This window comes from Anopheles cruzii, chromosome 3 (assembly GCF_943734635.1).
Source record: "Anopheles cruzii chromosome 3, idAnoCruzAS_RS32_06, whole genome shotgun sequence".
Lineage (NCBI taxonomy): Eukaryota > Metazoa > Arthropoda > Insecta > Diptera > Culicidae > Anopheles > Anopheles cruzii.
Window position 1 is genome coordinate 395740 of NC_069145.1, and position 20939 is coordinate 416678.

At 49.2% G+C, this 20939-nt stretch overlaps 4 protein-coding genes across 4 annotated transcripts; 1 reads left to right on the forward strand and 3 right to left on the reverse strand.

Moving 5' to 3' along the window:
• Nucleotides 1-12558: 12558 nt before the first annotated feature.
• Nucleotides 12559-13907, reverse strand: LOC128274345 (uncharacterized). Its single transcript, XM_053012508.1, is given in 3 exon segments — nt 12559-12633; nt 12695-12853; nt 12915-13907. Coding segments are annotated over 3 exon segments (1227 nt in total).
• A 137-nt stretch (nt 13908-14044) lies between these two features.
• Nucleotides 14045-15414, reverse strand: LOC128274348 (uncharacterized). Its single transcript, XM_053012512.1, has 3 exons — nt 14392-15414; nt 14176-14331; nt 14045-14107 (listed from the first exon to the last, which is right to left on the reverse strand). Exons 1-3 carry the CDS (start codon nt 15412-15414, stop codon nt 14045-14047), a joined length of 1242 nt encoding a protein of 413 aa, XP_052868472.1.
• A 1900-nt stretch (nt 15415-17314) lies between these two features.
• LOC128274358 (uncharacterized) lies at nt 17315-18587 on the reverse strand. Its single transcript, XM_053012525.1, has 2 exons — nt 17460-18587; nt 17315-17392 (listed from the first exon to the last, which is right to left on the reverse strand). The coding sequence occupies exons 1-2, from the start codon at nt 18585-18587 to the stop codon at nt 17315-17317; spliced, it is 1206 nt and encodes a 401-aa protein (XP_052868485.1).
• Nucleotides 18588-19094: 507 nt separating this feature from the next.
• LOC128272065 (aminomethyltransferase, mitochondrial) lies at nt 19095-20471 on the forward strand. Its single transcript, XM_053009793.1, has 2 exons — nt 19095-19389; nt 19455-20471. The coding sequence occupies exons 1-2, from the start codon at nt 19122-19124 to the stop codon at nt 20417-20419; spliced, it is 1233 nt and encodes a 410-aa protein (XP_052865753.1). The 5' UTR covers nt 19095-19121; the 3' UTR covers nt 20420-20471.
• The last annotated feature ends 468 nt before the right edge of the window (nt 20472-20939 follow it).

Here is a 20939-nt window from a genome sequence, read left to right on the forward strand (position 1 = left end):
GAAGGCCGCCGGAAGCGAAGGCCGGAGTCCCGAGAATCATTCCCACTTTTTATTTATTTCATGCCACAAACCCACCATTTCCCGGCAGCGAAGCGTATAGTTAAGGAAGGATGGCCGCCGGTGGCCGCCGAAGGCGACCGAAGGACCACACGGGCCTTGACAGCAGGAGATGCGCATTGTAATTAAGTATTTAATTATTTCATCTACCGCCTGGACATCCATTAACCCGGTGGGCGTCCCGAAGGTTGTTATCCGTTTGTTTGTGTGCATGGACCAAGAGTGTATGTGTGAAGTATGTTTGTGTGCGTGTATGTGTGCGCTGGTATGCTAATTGAATCATGCGTATGCTTAGCGAGAGGGTGCAAGCAAAATGTAAACTGCTTGGAAAAATAAAATCATAAATTAAAATGGCGACCGGCTCGCGTATACATATTTATAATGGGTTCGGTCAGAAAACCCAAAACGGGGATGATGCTGGCGTCCTAGTGGCCATTAAATCAGTTTCGGCGAACGCGAAATAAGTTTTATTGCTCTCTCCTCTTACGATTCGCCGGAAAAATCGGAACAGTAGATTCACGAACTGTTGTGGAAATGTGCAACGAACCTGTGAACGGGAGTGCTTTTGGGGCCACAAAGCCGAGGTAAACTTTTTAAATAGGATAAATACATCAAAAAGGACTTTTAGTTAATAATGTTTCTAGATTTTTTATCAGCTGGATCAAAAAAAGATTGGATCGGATAAAATGGAACTGGCAAATTTGGCAAAAGTTAGCTTTATCAAGAGATCCTCGATTAGAAAAACCCCGGAAATGCAACGGGCGTCGAGAAACCGAATGCTTATGTCACGTTTCCTTCATTTGCCACCGGAATCGGACGATGGCCACCGATCGGACAGAGAGATCGCACAGCAAAATTTAACTTCAAACGGAACGCTTACGTTGGGAATTTATGCATGACTTTATTGCCCATTTACTGAAAGTATCGGCCGTTTGGCTGGCACGGGACCATGCGTTGGTCTGCGCGGCACTCGTCCCTCGTACGGCACTCGACCCCTTTTGAAGAAGCGAAAGAAGACGGTACTGACGGCCAATTGCAATTCGTATCCGGTTCCACTTTCATCTGATATGTCTCGGCTCGGCTCTTTTCTGCCATTACGCTACGCCGGGAGCTTACGCCACCGGAGCCGGAGCCACCGCAGCGCGTTATGGACGTCTCGGGAAATGAATGCCAAGGCTCGATTCTACCGTCGTCCACGTTACGTCCACGACAATCTCCTGGAGCCGGATAGACAGGATTTTTGATAGGCCTTCAGCGCGGCACTGCAGGAGTCTCCGTGAAGCGTCGTCGCTCCGTGCGGTTCCGGTTCCTTGTCGTTCCCGTTCCCGTGAAGATGGATGGTAAATGAAAGTCGCAAGTCCAGGTTTAAATGTCGCACAGCTGTTACGAAAGAATGAGCAGCCATTTACCATTTCTTCGCTTTCGCGTGGGCCGATGTTATTTATGAAGTGCTTTGTACGTAATAAAGCATCTTTGAGATTCGCCAATTTGACCGAAAATTATTAAGATTAATAGACTTGCCACAAGAATGACAGCGTTTACTGACAGCTCTCAAATGGTTACTTTGTTTGCATTACTTTGTTCCGCAAATATCCAAGCAACCAAAAATCTTGGAAGATACATCACAGGTGCTTACATCAAAGATTCCTTTGCTCGCATTTTTCCTTGAAAGGCGTTGTCGATGCATTCTGGCGAACGAGGGCTCGCCTCCTGCATATCGAACCACGTGCGGGTCAAGCACGAAGATCATTTTCCGAAGCGGACGTGCTACGGAAGGACCGTTTTGCACGTGATGCAAACACTTAACGGTTGGCCGCGCTGGACACGTGTAATCAACGTGGTCCGTTCGCTTTTTTCACCGTTCGTGGCCACTGAAAACTCGGCTTCCGTTCCGAGCTCACAGTACGAAGAAGCACGCTTGGTCCAGGAGAGAGATGGAAATAATCATTAGAGAACATGCCAATACCTGTCCGTGTAATTAACCGTGTTTGTCGACCGGCGAAGTAAATGGCCGAAAACCCCCCATTATTGCCGAGGAGAACGGAGCAAAAATGTGTCGCCATTGCCGGGCAATAAACGTACACCTTCATTACACCCATTTCAATAATCTCCCACGGATAATCAACGCTCGACCGCGAGCCACGATGATTATCAGCGTGTGGCCACTAACCGGACCCACCGTCAGGCGTGAAACACCTTTCGGTTAACACATGCGAACCCGTGCTATCGTCGTTCGTGATCTCTTAGGTAAAAGGAATCGCTGGAATTCGCCCCGGATCCGGATAAAAATGAGCAACAAGACCGTACGGTGGCCGACCGGTACCGGCGAACAATGGGGATTACTTTGGAATTTTGCATACCCTCGCCCCCTCGACCAGATGACCAAACTCACCCTTTTGGCCGCATGCGATGTGAGTTTTGGATGCATTTTTTGCATTATGATAATGGATTCATTTTAAGTCCCATAATGTTGCCAAACCGCACAAAGGCACAGTAGCGGATTGCTCTATTGAAAATTTGCTCTTGGCGTGAGCTTTTGTGGCATTTCCACCATGTTGCGCTAGGCATCTCCGTCGTAAAAGCTGGGGTCGACCCTTCGCGGCCTTTCTACATGCCTTGTTTATTATCATCAAAATTAATGTATTATCACGCAGTTAATAATCGTAAAAGACCACGGCTGAGGTAATTCACTATACCAACAGGGTGCCGCGTCTTGGTACTTGCCGCGGCCAAGCAAATATTGCAGCCACGCCACGGTGAGATGCAAAGGAATGCAAGGTACGCGCCGTCTCACTTTTATTTCCATTGCTCTCAGCTCTCGTTACTGGGGCGGTTAGTGAGGGCACTTTCATCATATAATTTTGGGAACGCTGTGGCCTAAGTTCCTGCCTTTCATTATTATTCGCCCTGGATGCCATGCCCGGGTGGGAAGAGATCCACACCACAAAGCCGAGAAAGAGAACTTGCGGCGCAAACGTTCTGTGGTTTAGAATGGCCTGTACTAAAAAGCGGTTCAACGACGCCATGAAAAAGCTGTAGGCACTCAAACATTTGAAACGATCCTCAAGATTCGACTGTCCATCGGAACGGCCGTTAAGCTGTTGAGGCCGTGGTTCAGATTTCTTAAGCCACTCCAGAAGCTTTCTGGTGCAATGTATCCCAGAGCCCACGCTCTTGACACTTAAATAAATAAAATGGAAAATTCGGAGAATCAAATAAAATGCCTCTGCTATGGCCACTCTCCCCCTCTCCACCTCTCTGTTGTCATAAAACAAACTCCATTTTCGACACAAGGCGAACAAATTAAGATGTTCTAAAGAAATGTAAATTGAATCTTTTTCGTGAAACAAACGCTGCTTTTCCGCCAGCATTTTTGTGTCATTTTCTCCGACAAGCGATCCGCAGACCAACCGAGGCAAGAAATTAGTCCCACATAAAACGCACCGTCATGTTTCAGATCAAACATGAAGGCTCAGTGTGGCTCTCGCCCCAAAACCCACTTCATCATGGCCATAAATCGCAGTACTAATTTCATTGCAGCGCGCGCCGGCGACGGCAAAAATATGGTCTAAAATTATTTCCTTCATATTTTATTGCCGGATCTCGGGCCGGGACCACGAGACGATTTTGAAGGTCCTTCTCTCCGGGCCCCGATGGTTCCGAGCGAACGAGCACGGCAAAGATTCTGGGCTAGAGATGACAGCGCCCGCAGAAAGTCACGTGCGGACAAATGGCACATGACGCCACTCCGGGTGCATCATCAATCAGCGGGTCCCCCCGACTCTGTGGTACTGTGCTCGTGGTGTCCAAAAGCGGAATTTGCATCGTTTATTTCAACGTACCCCGAAAGGAAAGTTTCCGCCAACATTGCCGAGACCTTGGCGTGACGAAATAGCGCAGCGGTCCAGAGCAACGTATCCGCGAATGACTCAAGTGCATCATCATCGGCTTCGGACAAGGCACGCGGTACGCTGCTGTGTTATGCATTCGAGGACCGGCACGATGTTGCAATACGTCGCCAGGAAGGCAGCACCGCCCGGGCACATCTTTCTCTAATCGCGCGCGTCTCATCGTTGTTTCAGTGAGAGCAGTAGCAATAGAAGTCAACCCTCGAAGCGTGCTCGAGCTCACGAGCTTCGGCTTCCGCGCGGCCATCGGGGTAAATATCGAGGATGCGGAACGCGAACTGCGAAAGAAGCTGCACCGCCCGGAGAAAGTGCATCAGGACGCGTGCACCAAAATGCCAATGGATGATAATTTCGATGCCCGTGGAATCCGCCGTTTTTCTAGCATCTCCGAGGCGAAAGCTTCTGCGGTGGCCATCACCACTTTCACTTTTCGCCAAACCGGCAAATTTCAATTCCCAATCATCGCCCCCAAAACGAGGTTGTCCTGAGGTTGTCGGTTTTGCTGTTTTACAAGAAGGCCATGAAATGGAAGCAAAATAAACTTTCCAACAATTCACACATAATAATAAAGAAAAACTACATACATTGGCCCATTTTCAAACGAACGCCATGTTGGGCCCTATCTTTTGCAAAACCAATATGTGGGTCGATAAATGATCAATCCTGGGACCAAGACCAATAATAATTTCGAACGATTTTACAAAAGTCTAAAAATGTTGACAAAATCTGAAACTAAAAGGAAAACTGTGTTACATGAAGAAATTTCACATATTTCAAAATGCACGAAGTCACTACGTTTGAGCCACTGCGTATTGAACGACCCATCATTTTCTCGGAGCCCGGGCCAGGTTACCATGGAAACAGGCCTCCTTCGAGCGGTGCAGATGACGCTCCAAACGACGACGGGACTACGGCGACGACGACAACGACGGTCTAGCCTGGCTGTGAACTGCAGTTTATGTTTATTGGCTCTCTTAGCAGACTATTAAAGCCTCGTGTCCCCGTCGCAGATGGTCGTGCGTCGGGGACCCTTCACACATCGGGCCATCTTTTGCCTTTGCCTGCTGCTGCTGCTCGTTTCGAGGTCATTATGTGCAGATGTAGCTCGATAGCTGGGCCCGTTGTAAGGCGGCTTCCTGGCCCAGCCCCCAGTGGACGTTGTTGCCAGCGACAGCCCGCTTAATGCTTCTCGATATTAGGTCGGTTTTATTGAATCACCCATCACGGTTACGCCATCCTGCGGACGGGGTGGCGCAATACTAGATTATCGTCATACAACAGGTATCCTTGCGGTAAAAATCATCGAGTGGCCAAAAATCCTTTGACCTTTGCTCGCGACGAGGGCGTATATTCGCTGGTGCAGTGGGCCATATCAGCCCCTGTCTTCGGGCTGGGGGCTGATTAAATTTGTAGTCTGTCATGACCTCCGGCTCATTTCCATTTCGGCGAACCGGCATGGGGCTAATTTCATTCGCACAATGAATAAAACATTACCCAAAACCTTGAATCTCAGCCACGAAAAGGGGGTCTCGTGGGTGCGAACTCGGCCCTCTGAGTGATGCAAAAGAGTGTGTTACGAGGGCCGCATCAGAGGAGAAAAAAGCCCGCATCATCAACATGTGACGGTCCAACTACGGCACCACGGGTCACCACAGATCTCCGGGGACGCCACCCGGATTTAATGAGTCACAGAAGTTATGTGCAAAAAACCGGAAAACCACTTTGGATAGCTGCGTGGTGTGATTCGGAAGCTCGGAGGTTTAAATCCCGGGCGGTAGGTGCAGCCGTGGGTCTTGTGGAATATTTGCCCGATGCAGATTAGTGTCAAGGTAAAACTTTTACCATCATCGTAGCTGCGGCTGCCAGCGAGGAACCTGTTGCTTCGAAGCACTAGCCCTAATCAATGGCACCACTGACGCATCGCATCTGTCACTCGGCCGATCCCAGCGCATGTGGCGAAAAAGTCACTTTAATTCATTGCGATTCATTTTTGTGGTGAAAATATTCCCTCATTTCAACGGTGATTTGAAACTCTTTTTCGGTATTTTCGATCCATGCATGGTGTTGACTCATGGTTCGACGAATGAAACTAATTTTCGCGCAACTCGGCTCAGGATATTTATTAAGTGATTTTCAGTGCACAGCGGCGAACTGGCGGACGTGTGACCATTATTTTCAGCATAGTGTTATCGGCCAGTCGCCTCATGTTGATGCTGTTGCTGCCTTCGTCGATGATGATAATGATGTTGATCTACGTCGCCCGGGCTGGTCAACGATGGGCCCGCCCCAGCCCTGAGAGTAACCGAATCATCATCTGGGCAAGGAAGCGAGCTGAAATATGGCTCGTTTATGAAAATCGACCATGGTGAATATATTCCATGCTTATGTTTGCATGCAAAATTGTTCAACTATCTGGAGCGCACAGGATACACAGGGTCAGAGGGTGGTGCATGCTTCGGGGCTGGGGGCAAAGGGCACTGTAAGTCCGATGAATGCTGGGAGCCTCACCGCACTGCTGGCTGGGGCTTTCTGTTTAACCATCCACTAGACTGTTGGACGTTTCGCTGCCTCGTTTATCGTAGAGCGGCCCAACAAGCGGCGGGATGGATGTGTGGCCAACAGCATATTCCATAGTCACTGAACTGCAACAGCCAGCCAGGAGCGGTTGTGTGTGGCCGGAACGTGCTCCGGCCAAGGGCGACTCCACCCGAGGGTGTGGACGAAGATCGTTACTTTTACAAATAAGCGGTAAATAGGTAAATTTTATGGTCATTTTGGTTTTGGTCAGAAGAGATGCACGGCACCGAGTGAGCTGTCGGAACGTCACTATTCGCAGGAAAGGATGACCGTCTGCGGGCCGACGATTCCTTTCAGCGTGCTAGCGAAAGTGCTTGCAGCCATCCAATTTATTATGCTTACCGCCCGTCAATTGATCGATTTTTTTTCCTGGTGTACCAGGGCAGGCATAACGCAATCAGTACAGCTTTGGTGATGGTGATGATTCCATTGTTTTCCTTTTCTTAGAATGTTCCAGTCAATATGTAGTTTACTGTATAATATTAGCATAGATCTTTGGGGTTGGAGGTTGAGCTCGTCAACGCAACAGACAGGACGGACTAATTCGTTGCCGACCACAAACCATGAATTTGCAACATTTGAGACAACAATGAGGCTCTATTGGACGTACGAAGTTCGAATATCCTTTGAACCAACCCGGCGAAGTTCATCTCACGCAAATTTTGTTTTCGGAAATAAAAGCAAACGTTTATTACATCGAATGGTTATTGTTTCATCGAAGAACATGAAACATTAAGCATGAAAGATTATAAGAAAAATCATGTCGTTCATTTCAAAGGCATTTATTGAAGTGCTGCTGCTACAAGATGATTCTGGTTAGTAGAAAATCTTCTCCTTTGTATTTTCCATTTAAAATGGTGGCTCCGATGATGTCAGTCATTATCTTTTTTACTGTAAGCCGAGTACTTATTATGGTAAGTCGAGTATCGATTGACATCTCTTCTCATCTCATCTCATCTCGCCTCACAATCAATCAAATCAATGTTGACAGACAATTCAGAAAATAGTTCGAATCGTTTTATATTGATTAACGTGGCGATTCGAGGCGATAATTGAAAGAAAGACGAACACGAACAAACGCAAGACCTAGTCTCTATGTCGGGCAGTAACTTCGACCGACGGCAAATGACTTAACTGAGTGCTTCAAATATAGAAGCTTCGACAAACAGAATAGGAAATGCGTTCGCAAAATTAGGACCACATGGCTTTCTTTCACTCCCAGCTCACCTACTTTTTGCTGACAAAACGCACAGCTGCGGTACGTTCCTGGGTAAGTTCCTGGGTTCGAACGAATGGTACATTCCGAGCGCTCTCCAAACTTCTTGGGCGGCCCCATCCCGGCGGTTCACGTTGCGCACGTCGAATGCGGATCACATGCGAAACGTCAAGCGTCAAATAAATCACCTTCCGTTCCAATAAGTTGTACCCCGGGGGAAACATCACATCCGGGACCCGCTTTTGGATTGAGTTTGAGTCCTCCCGAGCACGGTCGGTCGAAAGGGTGTCGGTTACCAAACCCCAAATGACCGGGCCACCGGGTGGGCGGGCGTGGAGATTGTAATTCAAAATTTATTGCCACCTTTTTGCATTACTTCGCCCTCGCGTCTCCCGGACATCCAGATCTCGGATCCCGACGGAACTCCACGGTGACTCTGGGACTTTCGGGAGGCGATATGTCACCAAAGACCCAACACCGGCTACTCCCTGTGGGTCGCCAACAAACGAACGCCAACGAAATGGCCGGCCGGCTGGCTGGCTGCGGCACCCCGGACACGGACGACAACAACTGCACTGCCGATTGTAAAACAATGTTCGACATCATCCGAACATCCGTGCCGTTGGCGTGACCGACCAACGCCATCAATATGAGCGGCATAAGCAGCAGCTGGGATGAATGAATTAGCATATTATTGCCGGGACCTAGCGTGCTGCTGGCGTTGATGGACGACCGGCCAGCTTGTCGTTTGCGGTGCCCGTGCCGCATTACGGTGGCGCTCCGGTAATACGTACTCCATTGGCAACTCCATTGAATGACGGGGAACCAACCATCCGACGTCGTGCCAAAAAATGGTAAATAGCTGAAGCATCGCGCTGGAGGGGAATAATTTATTTCAATCACTGTCGCGCGGTTAATGATGGTAAGCTTCACCTAGACCGTCCCGTTTTTCAACAAGGACTCGACAATCCTTTCCAGCCATCCTTAATTAGAGGTGTTACTTTTCTGGCTTGTAACATACAGATACCGTAACACAAACCCTGGCCTGGCAGGGGATTAATTTATGAGCACACAATACGGCTGTCCATTAGGCGGGCTCATTATGAGCCCCAACGAACACACCGATACCGATACATATCGCCCCATTCCCGGCAGATCGTTAAATGAAGCGCCTAAATCCCCCAATGTTGGTTATAATCAGTTATTAGTTACATAGAGTGTTGGTGGAACATTTGAACCAATCGACTCGAATCAATACTATTGATCTTCTGGTATATTGCTTGTAGTGTCTTCGGTCCAATTTCGAACAGCTTGCCGGTTGTGCCATGCAAATTGTCGCTCCAATCATCAATTATCGCCTATGCTCACGGATCGCCATTAATCATTGGCGCGGTCGCCGATGCTATCGTCGCTGGAAAGTGACCCTCTTTCGAAGTAATTAATTCCAGCCATCTCGGCCTGCCATCCGCCTCGCTTGAGGGCTTCTGGTGGGCCATCACTTGGCAGGCGGCAAATAGTTTAATTTGACGCTTCGGCCGTAGAACATTCGTAGAGAAATGAAGCGGTTTTTTGTGGCCCATAACTTTGTCGAAACGCTCCGACCCATGTACTACTTGACGAAGGCCCTCGGATTGGTTTCTTTTACGGCCAATTTCAAAACGGCCACCATTCGGCGTACGTTCAAAGATGTCCTGATCTTTGTGGGCTATGTGTCATTGAACAGTTTTCTGGTGATCAAATCGAGCACGGCCCCTTTCGATCGGAACCGATCGCTGTACAATTCCGCCCTGATCGAGTTCATTCTGAATCTGTTCCTGTCGATACAGATGCTGGCCATGATCGTGGTCCCGATAGTGAACTATCTTAACGCTTACCAGTACGATCGCCTCATCCAGCTTGTGGTGGATGTTGACCGGGACCTGGAGCGAATCGGTTACCGGCACGATTACAGTACGGAGTATTTCTGCCACGCCATGTATCTGCTCGTGGCGTTCTTGCTTCAGATCGGATGCCTCTCCGGGACGGTCCTTTCGAATCCGTTCCAAGTGGACTATCGGACGGGCGAAAATACGGTAGTGTTGATAACTTTCATAATGGCCAATCTAATGTTCATCACAAGTACGTGCTACTGCTGCGAATCGCTCTGGGCAATTGTCTATCGTTACCACAAAATTAATGTTGCGTTCGGGTGCGTTCACGGTGCGCATTAGCCAAGGAGAGGTGAAGATTCGTAAATTTCTCTCGTATCTTGATTTTCAGCTTGTATTTCCATACAAAACCGACCGCGACGAAGAAGCTGTTGCCGTTGGCGGAAAAGGAAACACCCAAAGCATTCGCCGTGCTTTACACCAAACTGTCCGCCGTCATTTTGCACTATAATTGGTGCTTCTTTGTACACATTTTTTACGTTTTGGCTAGCGCATTTGGATTGAACTTGGTGAGCTTTTTCGCCATCATTCACGTGTACCTATCGCCGAGGGCTGGCCGCCTTGCGAACGCGGGTCCCATCATACTATCGCAAATGTTTCTGAGCTTTTTCTATCTCCTCATTATATTCCAAATCATCTTTGCTGGAAGTTTGCTGCACAAAAAGGTAAGAAGCATACCTGGAAGCTCGACAAGGCATATTCATAAGGTGGTTCGTTACAGGCCAAAGAAACCGCTATTTTGCTGCATAAAGCCATCATCTACAACGAATGCAATCACTCGGTGTTGCAACAGGCAAGTGGTGTCGTTTCGAGTCTAAATCAATAGTTTAATGATTTTCTTTCAGTTGAGAGCGTTTTCTATTCAACTGTCACACCAAACACCGAAGGTTTCGTGCTATTTCTACGATATCGATTGGGCTTTTCTGCTCACGGCAAGTCGCTGTCAGAATTCACTCGAACACACGCGTGACTAACCCTGTCCTTTACTTCTTTCCCGTGCAGATGATTTCGTCCTTCGCAACGTATCTCAACATTTTGGTGCAATTTGACATCATGCAAATAAGGGCCGAACGGTCCGAAAACAATCACACGATTTTGGGGTTTGGCCAATGAGCCTTCGCGCGCCAAAAAGTATGCAATCCGTTTACCGTCATTCGGTTGGCAACGAAAAAGACTATGTTTGTGGTTTGAATGAAGTTTTTAAAATGGCATTTGCTGTAAAACAGTATCAACTGCTACTCCTTTGGAGTCCACCTTCGGTCCCATTCAAGTTGCGTATTAGACGGAAAGGGTGATGCATATTCATTAAATTAAATGCCACCACCTTGATAGTGGTATAGGCTTTAAAAGTTTGTTCAACCTGGCTTAGCACCTGTTGACAGGAAGCGGAGGCTACGATATTTATACTTGAATTTTCAATTATTACCAACCTTGTTTATGATTAATATATTCGCTCGCCTGCGGGGAGCTTCTTAGTGGCGTAATTACAGAACGCGCGGGAATCACGGGAAGCGCCCGCGGTGACCGTTTCGTCGTCACGTTTTGCGATGCTTTCCCTGCTAAGCGGAGGTCTTTAACAAAAATGGCGACCGGCCAAGTCAAGGGTAAATCAACATAAAATATTCATATAACGAAATGGTCCATAATCTGCCTACACAATCTTTGGCAACCACAGTTCTTTGTTGCCTGCTATCGACCAATTAACTCTTTAAGAAACCGATTTGTGGCACACAAATGTTTGAAGCACAGTTACGACAACAATGCTTTGAAAAGGGCATAAATAAGGAGAATAAAATTGAAGCAATTAGTTAAACGCTCCGTTTGAAGTGTAAGCCGTGTAAATCAGCCATTCTCCAGCATCTTCTGCAAATATTGCAACAACATGACACACTCTTGACTCGGTACCATACCTTTGCCCTCGAGCCAAAAAGTGACAAGACGTAATCAACTCACGTACATAAGCGAGGTAATTTAACCACCCAAGGATCTCTGCGGCTGGAATGGCTCACTCTCAGCAAACGCACGGCTTCTTGATTTCGTGGAGCGATTGACTAAGAAAATCTGAGTGCGTACCGTGAGTCAGAGTTTCCGTCTTGCCGTGAATAATAGATGACGAACTATGAGAACACAAGTCCGTGTGCGGTTAGACAGGGATGGGATTGGCAAAATGCATCGTACGGTGCGAGCGCACACGATCGTTGGCAGCAGCGGCAACTTGATAAATCTGGATGTTTCAAGGATACGGCGGAGCTACGTGATAAATTTGCCCTCGTTTTTGTCGGACTCGGTTCGGTCTGGCAGTTTTCCATTAGCTTGTGTGCGGACTGCGTTACATTTCTACGCTATTTCCCGTCTTAAATGAGGGTGTTCTTTCGGGATGCAGGAATAAATGTAAGACCACCTTCGGAGGTCATGCACAAACCCCGGCTCCAAAGCGCCCCGAGCGTCTCTCAAAGATATATGCGATTCTGTCACTGGCGGCTTGTCTGTCTTCCAGGAGCAGGATATTTTGATCCGCTGGCACAATAGTTGCTCGGTGCAGTTGCAACACGCAGAGGAAGATTCCGTCGGACAGAAAGCTAGAGCTAGGAGCTGTTGCCATGACAACTTTTCAATATCAAATCATCTATTCTTGCTCCGGAGTAATGTTTCGTTACTAATGGTAGGAATCGCGCACCCCTAAATGATGGATGTTCCGGGCTTTGCAAGCATCAATCTTCGTCGTTTTTATCTCTGCGGTACTTTAAACGGCCGATACTATCTGCAGAAACCGCTCTGATTGTCTCTAAATGCGCAATATTTCAGAATGGATTAGTCCAAACCCATTTAAATATCCAATTTTATTACACTACTTTCGGGTGATAGATTGCGTTCACGCTTTGGTGGCAATATTGGCCAGATCGAACTGAACCAGGATCACTATGTGCATCGTGAGTGACGAAAAGACCTACAATCGAAAGGCATCTCAATTGATTGGCAGTTATGAGTTATTCGTCCAAACAACTTACGGAAACGAGGAACGGCCACTGAAAATTGTACAGCAAACAGGACACTTGTGACTCCGAGTTGAACAGCTGTAGCGAGAAGAACTTTATCTGCCTCATGACAGCCGGCTCGAGGTGGTTGTAACAAATCGTCTTGTGTATCATCACCGCCGTTTTTTTGCACTAAACATGAACATATAAAATGATCGCCAGCTCGCTTCATGATCGCTTGTTTCATACAAACCTCTTGCGTTACGAGACTCCCATTAACCACGACCTGGATGATGAAAGATAGATAAATACACCCATAAACCATATTGAACACCGTAACAATGTAATTCTCATCCGCCGTGGAACGTGACAAATCGTGAATGAGACCAAACATCGAGAACAGGGTGAATCCAAACGCTGACGCCATCATGCAGAGCAGTTGAAGCCCGAAGCAATAGTTGAAGCTCAAGATGGTGTCGCAGAGCTTTTCGTGCAGCTCTCCGAAACATCGCACCGAAGCAATCAGGTCCCGTGTGTCGGCAGGAGACGAAAGCCGCTGGCTGTGAAAAGAACACAAGTTAAATCGCTTCAAGACCGAGAGTACACAATTTCGTTACCCGATCACCGCGTTCAGACCCTTGCAGCGCATATAGATGGACGTCAACGTGAGGCACGAGTAAGACCCAAAGATGGTGTAAACCAAAGAAGATCGAATATAAATAACAATTTGTAACAAGCTGACCCGTTGAGCCTCAGGAACTCGACCCCCAAAAAGCGAGCTGCTGAACAGTAGAAAATTAATCAGAATCGGTGCGGCCATGTAAGCACAGCTGAGAAAGTGGTTCAACTGGTGCTTGAGGTGGTACCCATGATCTTCTAGCTTTTCGTCTACCTCCGCCAGCGTTTTGATCATTCCGTGCATTCGCCGGGCAAAGATGCGGTTGCAAAGCGGAATGCACAACGAAATGATGAAACCCAAATTAACCGAACTGTAGATTCCCACGTTCAGTAGGATCGAATCGGAAATACGAAGCGATCGACCAGCGGCCATTCTTAGTGCCTGAAGATCGAGCAATACCCCGCACACGAGCGCAATCTGATCCCACACGGTCCGGGTGATGTCGTGCGTCCGGAAGTCGATCGTATCGACGAGTATTCCGACCATTTTACTGGCCCTATAAACGGGACGGAAAGCTTCGAAAACCGAGTTCGCCTCAAACCAGAACCGAGTGCCGCCGTGACTCATTGTGACCACACCGGGGAATGTACTGATATTCTGATATTGTACGAGGCAACGCGAGGAGTTATCATTGGTTGGGCTTAATTAACTGAAGTGCTGAGGTTATCGAAGTGCATCAGATATGGAGTTACGGCCACAACGGCTTATCCGAATGCCGCATCAAACTGTAGCAGGATCACAAAGTAGGAGGCCAGTACGGCGATGCTCTGTAATCGAGTAAAGGACCGTAGGACCCATTAATTCGATGCTCTTTCGGCTAATTACAAAGACTTACATTAAAAATGAATGGCCAGTCGAACACGATCTGCTTGGAGCCGATGGCTGCCGAACGGTATCTCACCTGCCTCGAGAACGTGATCATCGATCGAACCAATTTCTCATCCGTTTCATTATTGATGGCTTTGTGGAGCAGCGTCGCTGTCTGTTTACTCTGTAACGGAACAGCTAAACATTAATGCTTTGCATAATCATCCTGTGCTTCGGAACACACCTCTCGTGCTATCATTCTCGTCCGGCTAATCACGAACATGAACATTATCGTGTACATCATACTTCCGAGCACGTTAAAGAAGGTAAACACTCGCACTTGTGGAATATTGTTGAGCAAGATCTTAAGCAGCGCAAACAGATTGAAGGCCGAGAACTGAAGCGAACCCATAATGCTGTACAGTAGCTTGTCAGCATAATCCCTGTTAACATGCTCCGCGATTTCATTCAACTGATAGTGCAGATCGGCAAACTTTTGCACGATCGCTATCCGCTCACGGGCAAGGAAAGGTGGCAAGGGAAACGGCAAGGAAGGTTGCAGTGTTTTATCCTTTTCGCCAAACGTTTCGTTCGTTGTGTCGAATCTCAGCTCGATGGCGTCGTTCAAGTGCTTGAAACGAACCGATATCAGGTAGGATAGGGTCAAAAACATGCTGACCACCGTAAAGAAGATCAAGTTGAAGTAGATCTGACCAAAAACCATCCTTAACGATTCCGATCGTGAGTCTACGAAGACGATGGTGGTTACGTTGAAACCTACAACGACCGCCAACAGTGCGATCAGCGCGAAGCTGTATCCGGCCAGGAGCTGCCTTCGATGGCCAACATGATCGATGCGATGATCCATCAGCTGAAACTGAATGTCCAGCTTATGCATTCGTTGCACCAGTTTGATGATCGATTTCCAGTTCCACGAATTCAGATTGTTCACCAGCGATATTCCAATCACACCGCCCACCAGCAGCGCCCGAATGCCGTACGAAACAATCACCGAGGAGAACTGGCTGGTAAACCTCTCCGGAATGTTGGCGTGAACGATCATCAGAACCACCAGCAGTACATTCATCAGCAAAAAATTCAGTATCTTCGCTGCACTCAGCTCAACGACTCCGTTCGCACGATCGCCCCGATAGCGATAGATGTTGAGACCCACAAAGTCACATAACGCATCGTTGTACTTTAGAACATCAAACACATTGCGTGGCTCCGCCCGGAACCATCGGACGACCCTTCGAAACGAAGACATCCTTACACTGACCCCTTGGACTGTAGTTGCCTTCTATTTTATGTGGCCCCAAAGTGGAATGAATTTTTAATCACTTCATATCGTTCGATGTTAAGGTCCCAAACGGCACTCCTTCCGATCAGTACCGTTTTGGACGCCGCACGTGATGATCGATCTGGTTCGGAAGCAAATCCGCCGAGAGTACGCTCTGCGATGGTGGTTCCCGGCCAACGGGTTTTCCCAATCCTTCGCTCCCATCTGGAAGGCCACGAAGTTGCTCGGGGTGCACGTCATCTCAGCGGACAGCGGCACGGCCCAAGACGGCGCGGCGGCCCAGTGGTGCTGGATAGTGGTGCTAACGTTGTTGAGATTCTATTTCATTTCCGTCACGCTTCGGGCCGACTCTTGGAGTCTAATTTTTAGCTCCAGCTCTGGCTTGGTCAAGCAAAGTATGGCCATCCTGATGCAGCTGCCCTTCTTCGCGCTGCTCGTAACGCCGTGGTTATACCAGAGCCAGAAATTGCGTATCCTGCGGATATTCTCCGACCTCGAACGGTTTGATGCGGAGGTAATGAGGCAGTGTGGTTAGTCATCTTGGTTCAAATACTACAGTTCGGACCACGTTTTATCCAAAACAGATTGCAAAACTTGGCTGCTGCAGGAATTACCAACTTCATCATCTTTTGGGATCGTTCAGCACGTTGTTGTGCTGCATTTTTCATCCGATCTTTTTGGCGGGCATACGGGGCGTGGAGTTTTGGAGCGATCACTTCATGGCCGGCGCTTTTATGATATACTGTTGGTCCGGCGGCATCTGTTTCTACATGATGTTCAACCTTTTGCTGTACTTCGTAGTGACACGCGCAGAGGCCATCAATCACGTGCTGAAGTGAGTGCTGCAAACATTAGTATCGGGTCAGTCTTTACCGGAGTTTCTTTGCAGGAAGCTAACGTACTCTATCGACTCTGATGCGCAAGAAAAGTTACGATTGATACGTACGCTGAGGAAGCTGCAGGATAAACTGTGTGACGTCACTCACGACTGCTCACTCAGCTTTGGCACACCCATCGTAATTCTGATGATCCACATCCTGGTCAGTCTGCTAGTGGCCACTTTCGCCTTTCTGCGGGTAGTTTTCTATCGCTACATAGCGGCCGAGGCTTACGACGCTTCGTTCTTCATGGTTGGGACTGTGCTCTATTCTGCGCTATCGATCATTAGCATTGCCCTGGCAGGAGAGCTACGCAAATGTTCCATCAACACGTGGAAGCTGGTTCATCGGCTCATCAACCTGACCGAGTCCGCGGAGATCGAAGACGGCCTACAATGTTTGTCGGAGCAAATGTCTCACCGTTTGCCGAGCATTGATTTGCTGTTTTTCGACGTCGATTGGCCGCTGGTGGTTAGGGTAAGACGCAAACCGGCTTTGAAGTCGATGAAGAATCAAACCTTTTCCTTTGCAGGCCACCGGCGAACTGGCAACGTATTTGATCATAATGATACAGTTCGATGCGATTCAATAAACGCCGCGGTGAAAGGAAATGACTTTAAAATTGTGTCATAATTCGCGATCATCCCACGATTTCGGGATGGATAATGAAGATTAATTAACCACGCACGCCAGTTGTTAAAATCAACTCACGAATTAGCGGACGATGCAACACATGGCGCATCGTTTCCCTCGGAGAGGAATTTTTATTTATCAATTATTCGGGAGACACATTTTTCGCGATTTTTTTCCCCGCGTAGCTCGTGTCATTAATTAATGAGATACAATTAAGCATAAAGTGGTTGAGTGTGCGGAACGAGAGTGTGAAAGAACGGCTTGAAATAAAATCGTTGCACAATCGTTTAATACTTCATTCATCCAATTAATTGCATCATTTACGCGATGCGATCTCTCCACGATGGCTCTCGATTTCATTCCTTCTCGGGCCGGACGGAAACGCGGTCGAACTGCATCAGTATCACCAGATAGGTGACGATGAACCCAAAAATCTGCAAACAACACACAACACGCCACTTTAAGCACACGGTCCTGTGGTGAAAGTCCGCCGAAACATACCCGGAACATAGTTTTCCAGTTGAACTCATAGAACAAGCTTCGCAGTTTCGGTGGGCGCAGTAGGATTTGTTGGGAAAAGTGGAGCAACTTTTGGCGCGTCCCCGGGTCCTGCTCCCTCTGTACGGCATCGTGAAGGAGTTCGGTCACGTTCCGGGCGCTCCGGGATAGCTCCACTCCCGCGTGGAAGATGAACGCCATCATGGCGACCATAAAGGCCCAGGCGCTCAGCATGACCGACACCATCCGTAGTTCCTCCAGGCGGCCCATGTAGATCGTGAACGTGGTGGCGTAGATAATAAAGATGCTGTAAAAGCATACGCCCGAGATGCACAACACGAGCTGGTTCGAGTAGATCCGATTGATTCGCGTCACGATGCGAACCAGAGCGAAAAAATCATCCCCAAAATCGGCGATCACATCGACCGGAGTTGTCTTCCGTCCCCAGGGATTGCTGCGCTCGATCCACCACTGGCCAGCGTCCAGGTGCTTCCGGAGGCACCGTTCTATTGCGTCGAAGCGGAATGCAACCAATCTGGCCGCGGTAATGAAATGAAAGTTCACCAGGACGATCTCGCAACCCGTCACGAGGTACGAGAATGTGTTGGTGGCGAAATCCGGAAACTTCAGCCTTTCGGAACCGTGTACCGATAGAGCCACCGCCAGCGAGTAACAGGAGCCGATCGAGACCAGCGACAGCAACAGAATCAGGATGCGGATTAGCAGCCGCACCTGGAGCCGATGGTTGATGCGATGGCTCTTGCGTTGCAGCGATCGATCCACCGCGTACAGCTCGGCAACGATTGCACCGATCGTCTCACGGCGTAACACGTTGTCACAGTTGACCAACATCATACAGATGGCCCCGAACGGGAACAGATATCCTAGGCCGGCGTCCATCACCGCCGAACCGGTGAACGTGAAGGCCCGACTGTGTTCCACGTTTAGGTACACGCAAACGCAGTTTATCAGCAGATTTAGCAGCAGAGCCACGCAATCCACTGGCATTATCCTAATCTGCACGTACGGTGGCTCACCGATCAGGTGAAACGCGGCCACCCCGGTGACTCGTGACAGGGAAAGCAAAGGAACCACCACGCCGTAAACGTCACGCGGTCGCCAACGGGACATTGTCCTCGGTGGGGTTGAACGGATACTGACTTTAGAGCGCATTAGCGTGACGGACCCTTAGATGGAGCTCGGGGACTCAAGATTAATAGCCCGGGTCATCAATAAGGATGGCAGGTGATCGATCACACGATCGCACCGGAAAGTGTTTTCCCTCGAGGAAGTGCTCCAGAGGGCACCTTGGCACCGAATTAAACCGGTTTTTCGGTTCGTGTTTGTGACACTGTTGCACTATCGGTCCATCAATTGTTCCGCCGATCACCGGACACTCGGCAGCAATCCTCGAAATTATCATGCCCTGGAGATAACGCTTCGGGGCTTCAATTTCGTCCGAACGCTGTTTCCGTCTGACTCGCCGGAGTCAGTATCAGCTGTAGCGCCTGGTGCTGTGTTAGTGAGTGACCTCTGCCATCGATTACACGCCCCAAAAGCTGATAGTGTCGGTTCCTACGCTCGCCTGTCAGCGATACGGACGGCCAGGCCGCCACAGTTTTATTTGTGTCCGAGTGGTGAAAGTGAATCGATCGATCGAGCAGAATGCAAAGCCTGATGCTACGGCACGGGGTTCGTTCGGTGCGAACGTCCGCTTCGCTGGCGGCCACCAGGGGCTACGCGTCAGAGGGAGCGCCGAGCCGGACGGCACTGTACGAGTTCCACCAGAAGCAAGGCGGCAAGCTGGTGGACTTTGCCGGCTACTGGCTGCCGGTGCAGTATGGCGATCAGAGTATCATCAAATCACATCTGTACACGCGCGAGTACGGATCGATCTTCGACGTGTCCCATATGCTGCAAACTTACGTCAGAGGTAACCAACCGACCAAGCTTTGTGCGATCAACAAAACACTAACCCGCGAACCGCGTGCATTTTAGGCAAAGATGTGATCGATTGCATCGAATCGATCTGCACGGCGGACCTGAAAGGATTGCCGAATGGAACGGGCACACTGACCGTGTTTACCAACAGCTCCGGTGGCATCTTGGACGATTTGATCGTGACCCGAGTGGCGGACGATTTGCTGTACATCGTATCGAACGCATCCCGCAAACCCGTCGATATGGCCAACATTTCCGAAGCGGTCGCATCGTTCAAAGCGAACGGGAAAGACGTTTCGGTCGAGTTTCTTTCGTTGGACGATCAATCGCTGATGGCGGTACAGGGCCCGAGCGCCGTGGCGGTGCTGCAGAAACTGTGCACCACCGACCTGTCACGGCTCTACTTCATGAACAGCACCACGGACACGGTGGCGGGAGTGGCCGGTTGTCGTATTACGCGCTGCGGATACACCGGGGAGGATGGAGTGGAAATCTCGGTCCCGTCGTCGAAAGCAGCCGAACTGGCGGGCGCTTTGCTAGACCCGGCCGTGGGTCAACTGAAGCTGGCCGGCTTGGGAGCTCGGGACTCGCTGCGCCTGGAAGCCGGACTCTGTCTGTACGGCAATGACATCGACGAGACGACTAGCCCGGTCGAGGCGAACCTTCTGTGGTTGGTGGCAAAAAGGCGCCGGGCTGAAAACAATTTTCCCGGATCGGACCGCATCAATGCACAGATCAAAAACGGCGTCACCCGGCGGCGCGTCGGCCTCCGGATGGAGTCGGGTGCGGCTCCGGCCCGGCAGCACGTCGAGATCCAGAACAACGAACAGCAGAAAGTCGGCGAAATAACGAGCGGATGTCCGAGCCCGTGCCTGCAGCAGAACGTCGCCATGGGCTACATCCGCGAGGAGTACAAAAAGCCGGGCACCGAAATTATGCTCAAAGTGCGCGATAAGCATTACCACGGCTCCGTCGAGAAGATGCCGTTCGTGGGAACGCACTACTACCAGCGGCCAAAGTAAAAACAAGTGCCAAACAAGTGCTTATCATATATGAATAAAACCCAAGCGGTGTGTGTGTAAATGCTGGATGCTGGACGCTTTTATTTATTACACTCTCTCCCGCAGGCCGCTTATTCCGGGACCACTCGCATCGAACTGTATCAGAATGATTAGGTGCGAAACCATCGAAGCAACCATCTGCAAACCGGTAGGGATGGGTTTAGCGCAAATCGCCAACTAATAACATCACAGTAACGAGTGTATCTTACAGAGAACGCCACCTTCCAGTTCAGCTCAACCGGACCCATCTGAATGGTCACAACCCGCGCTTTCAGGAACACGGCACTGTCTTGGACGAAACGACTAAACTGCACAGTGGTTCCGAGATGATGGAACGAATCGATCAGCCGGGCAACCTGTCGACGTTTTGGGCGGAAACAAAATGACAAGCAAAGTAACCGCCGAAATCGCGCTTGGCAACCGTACCTCGTAATGGATGCCCGAGGACAGCAATATCAGCAACGCAAAGGACATCCAGAAC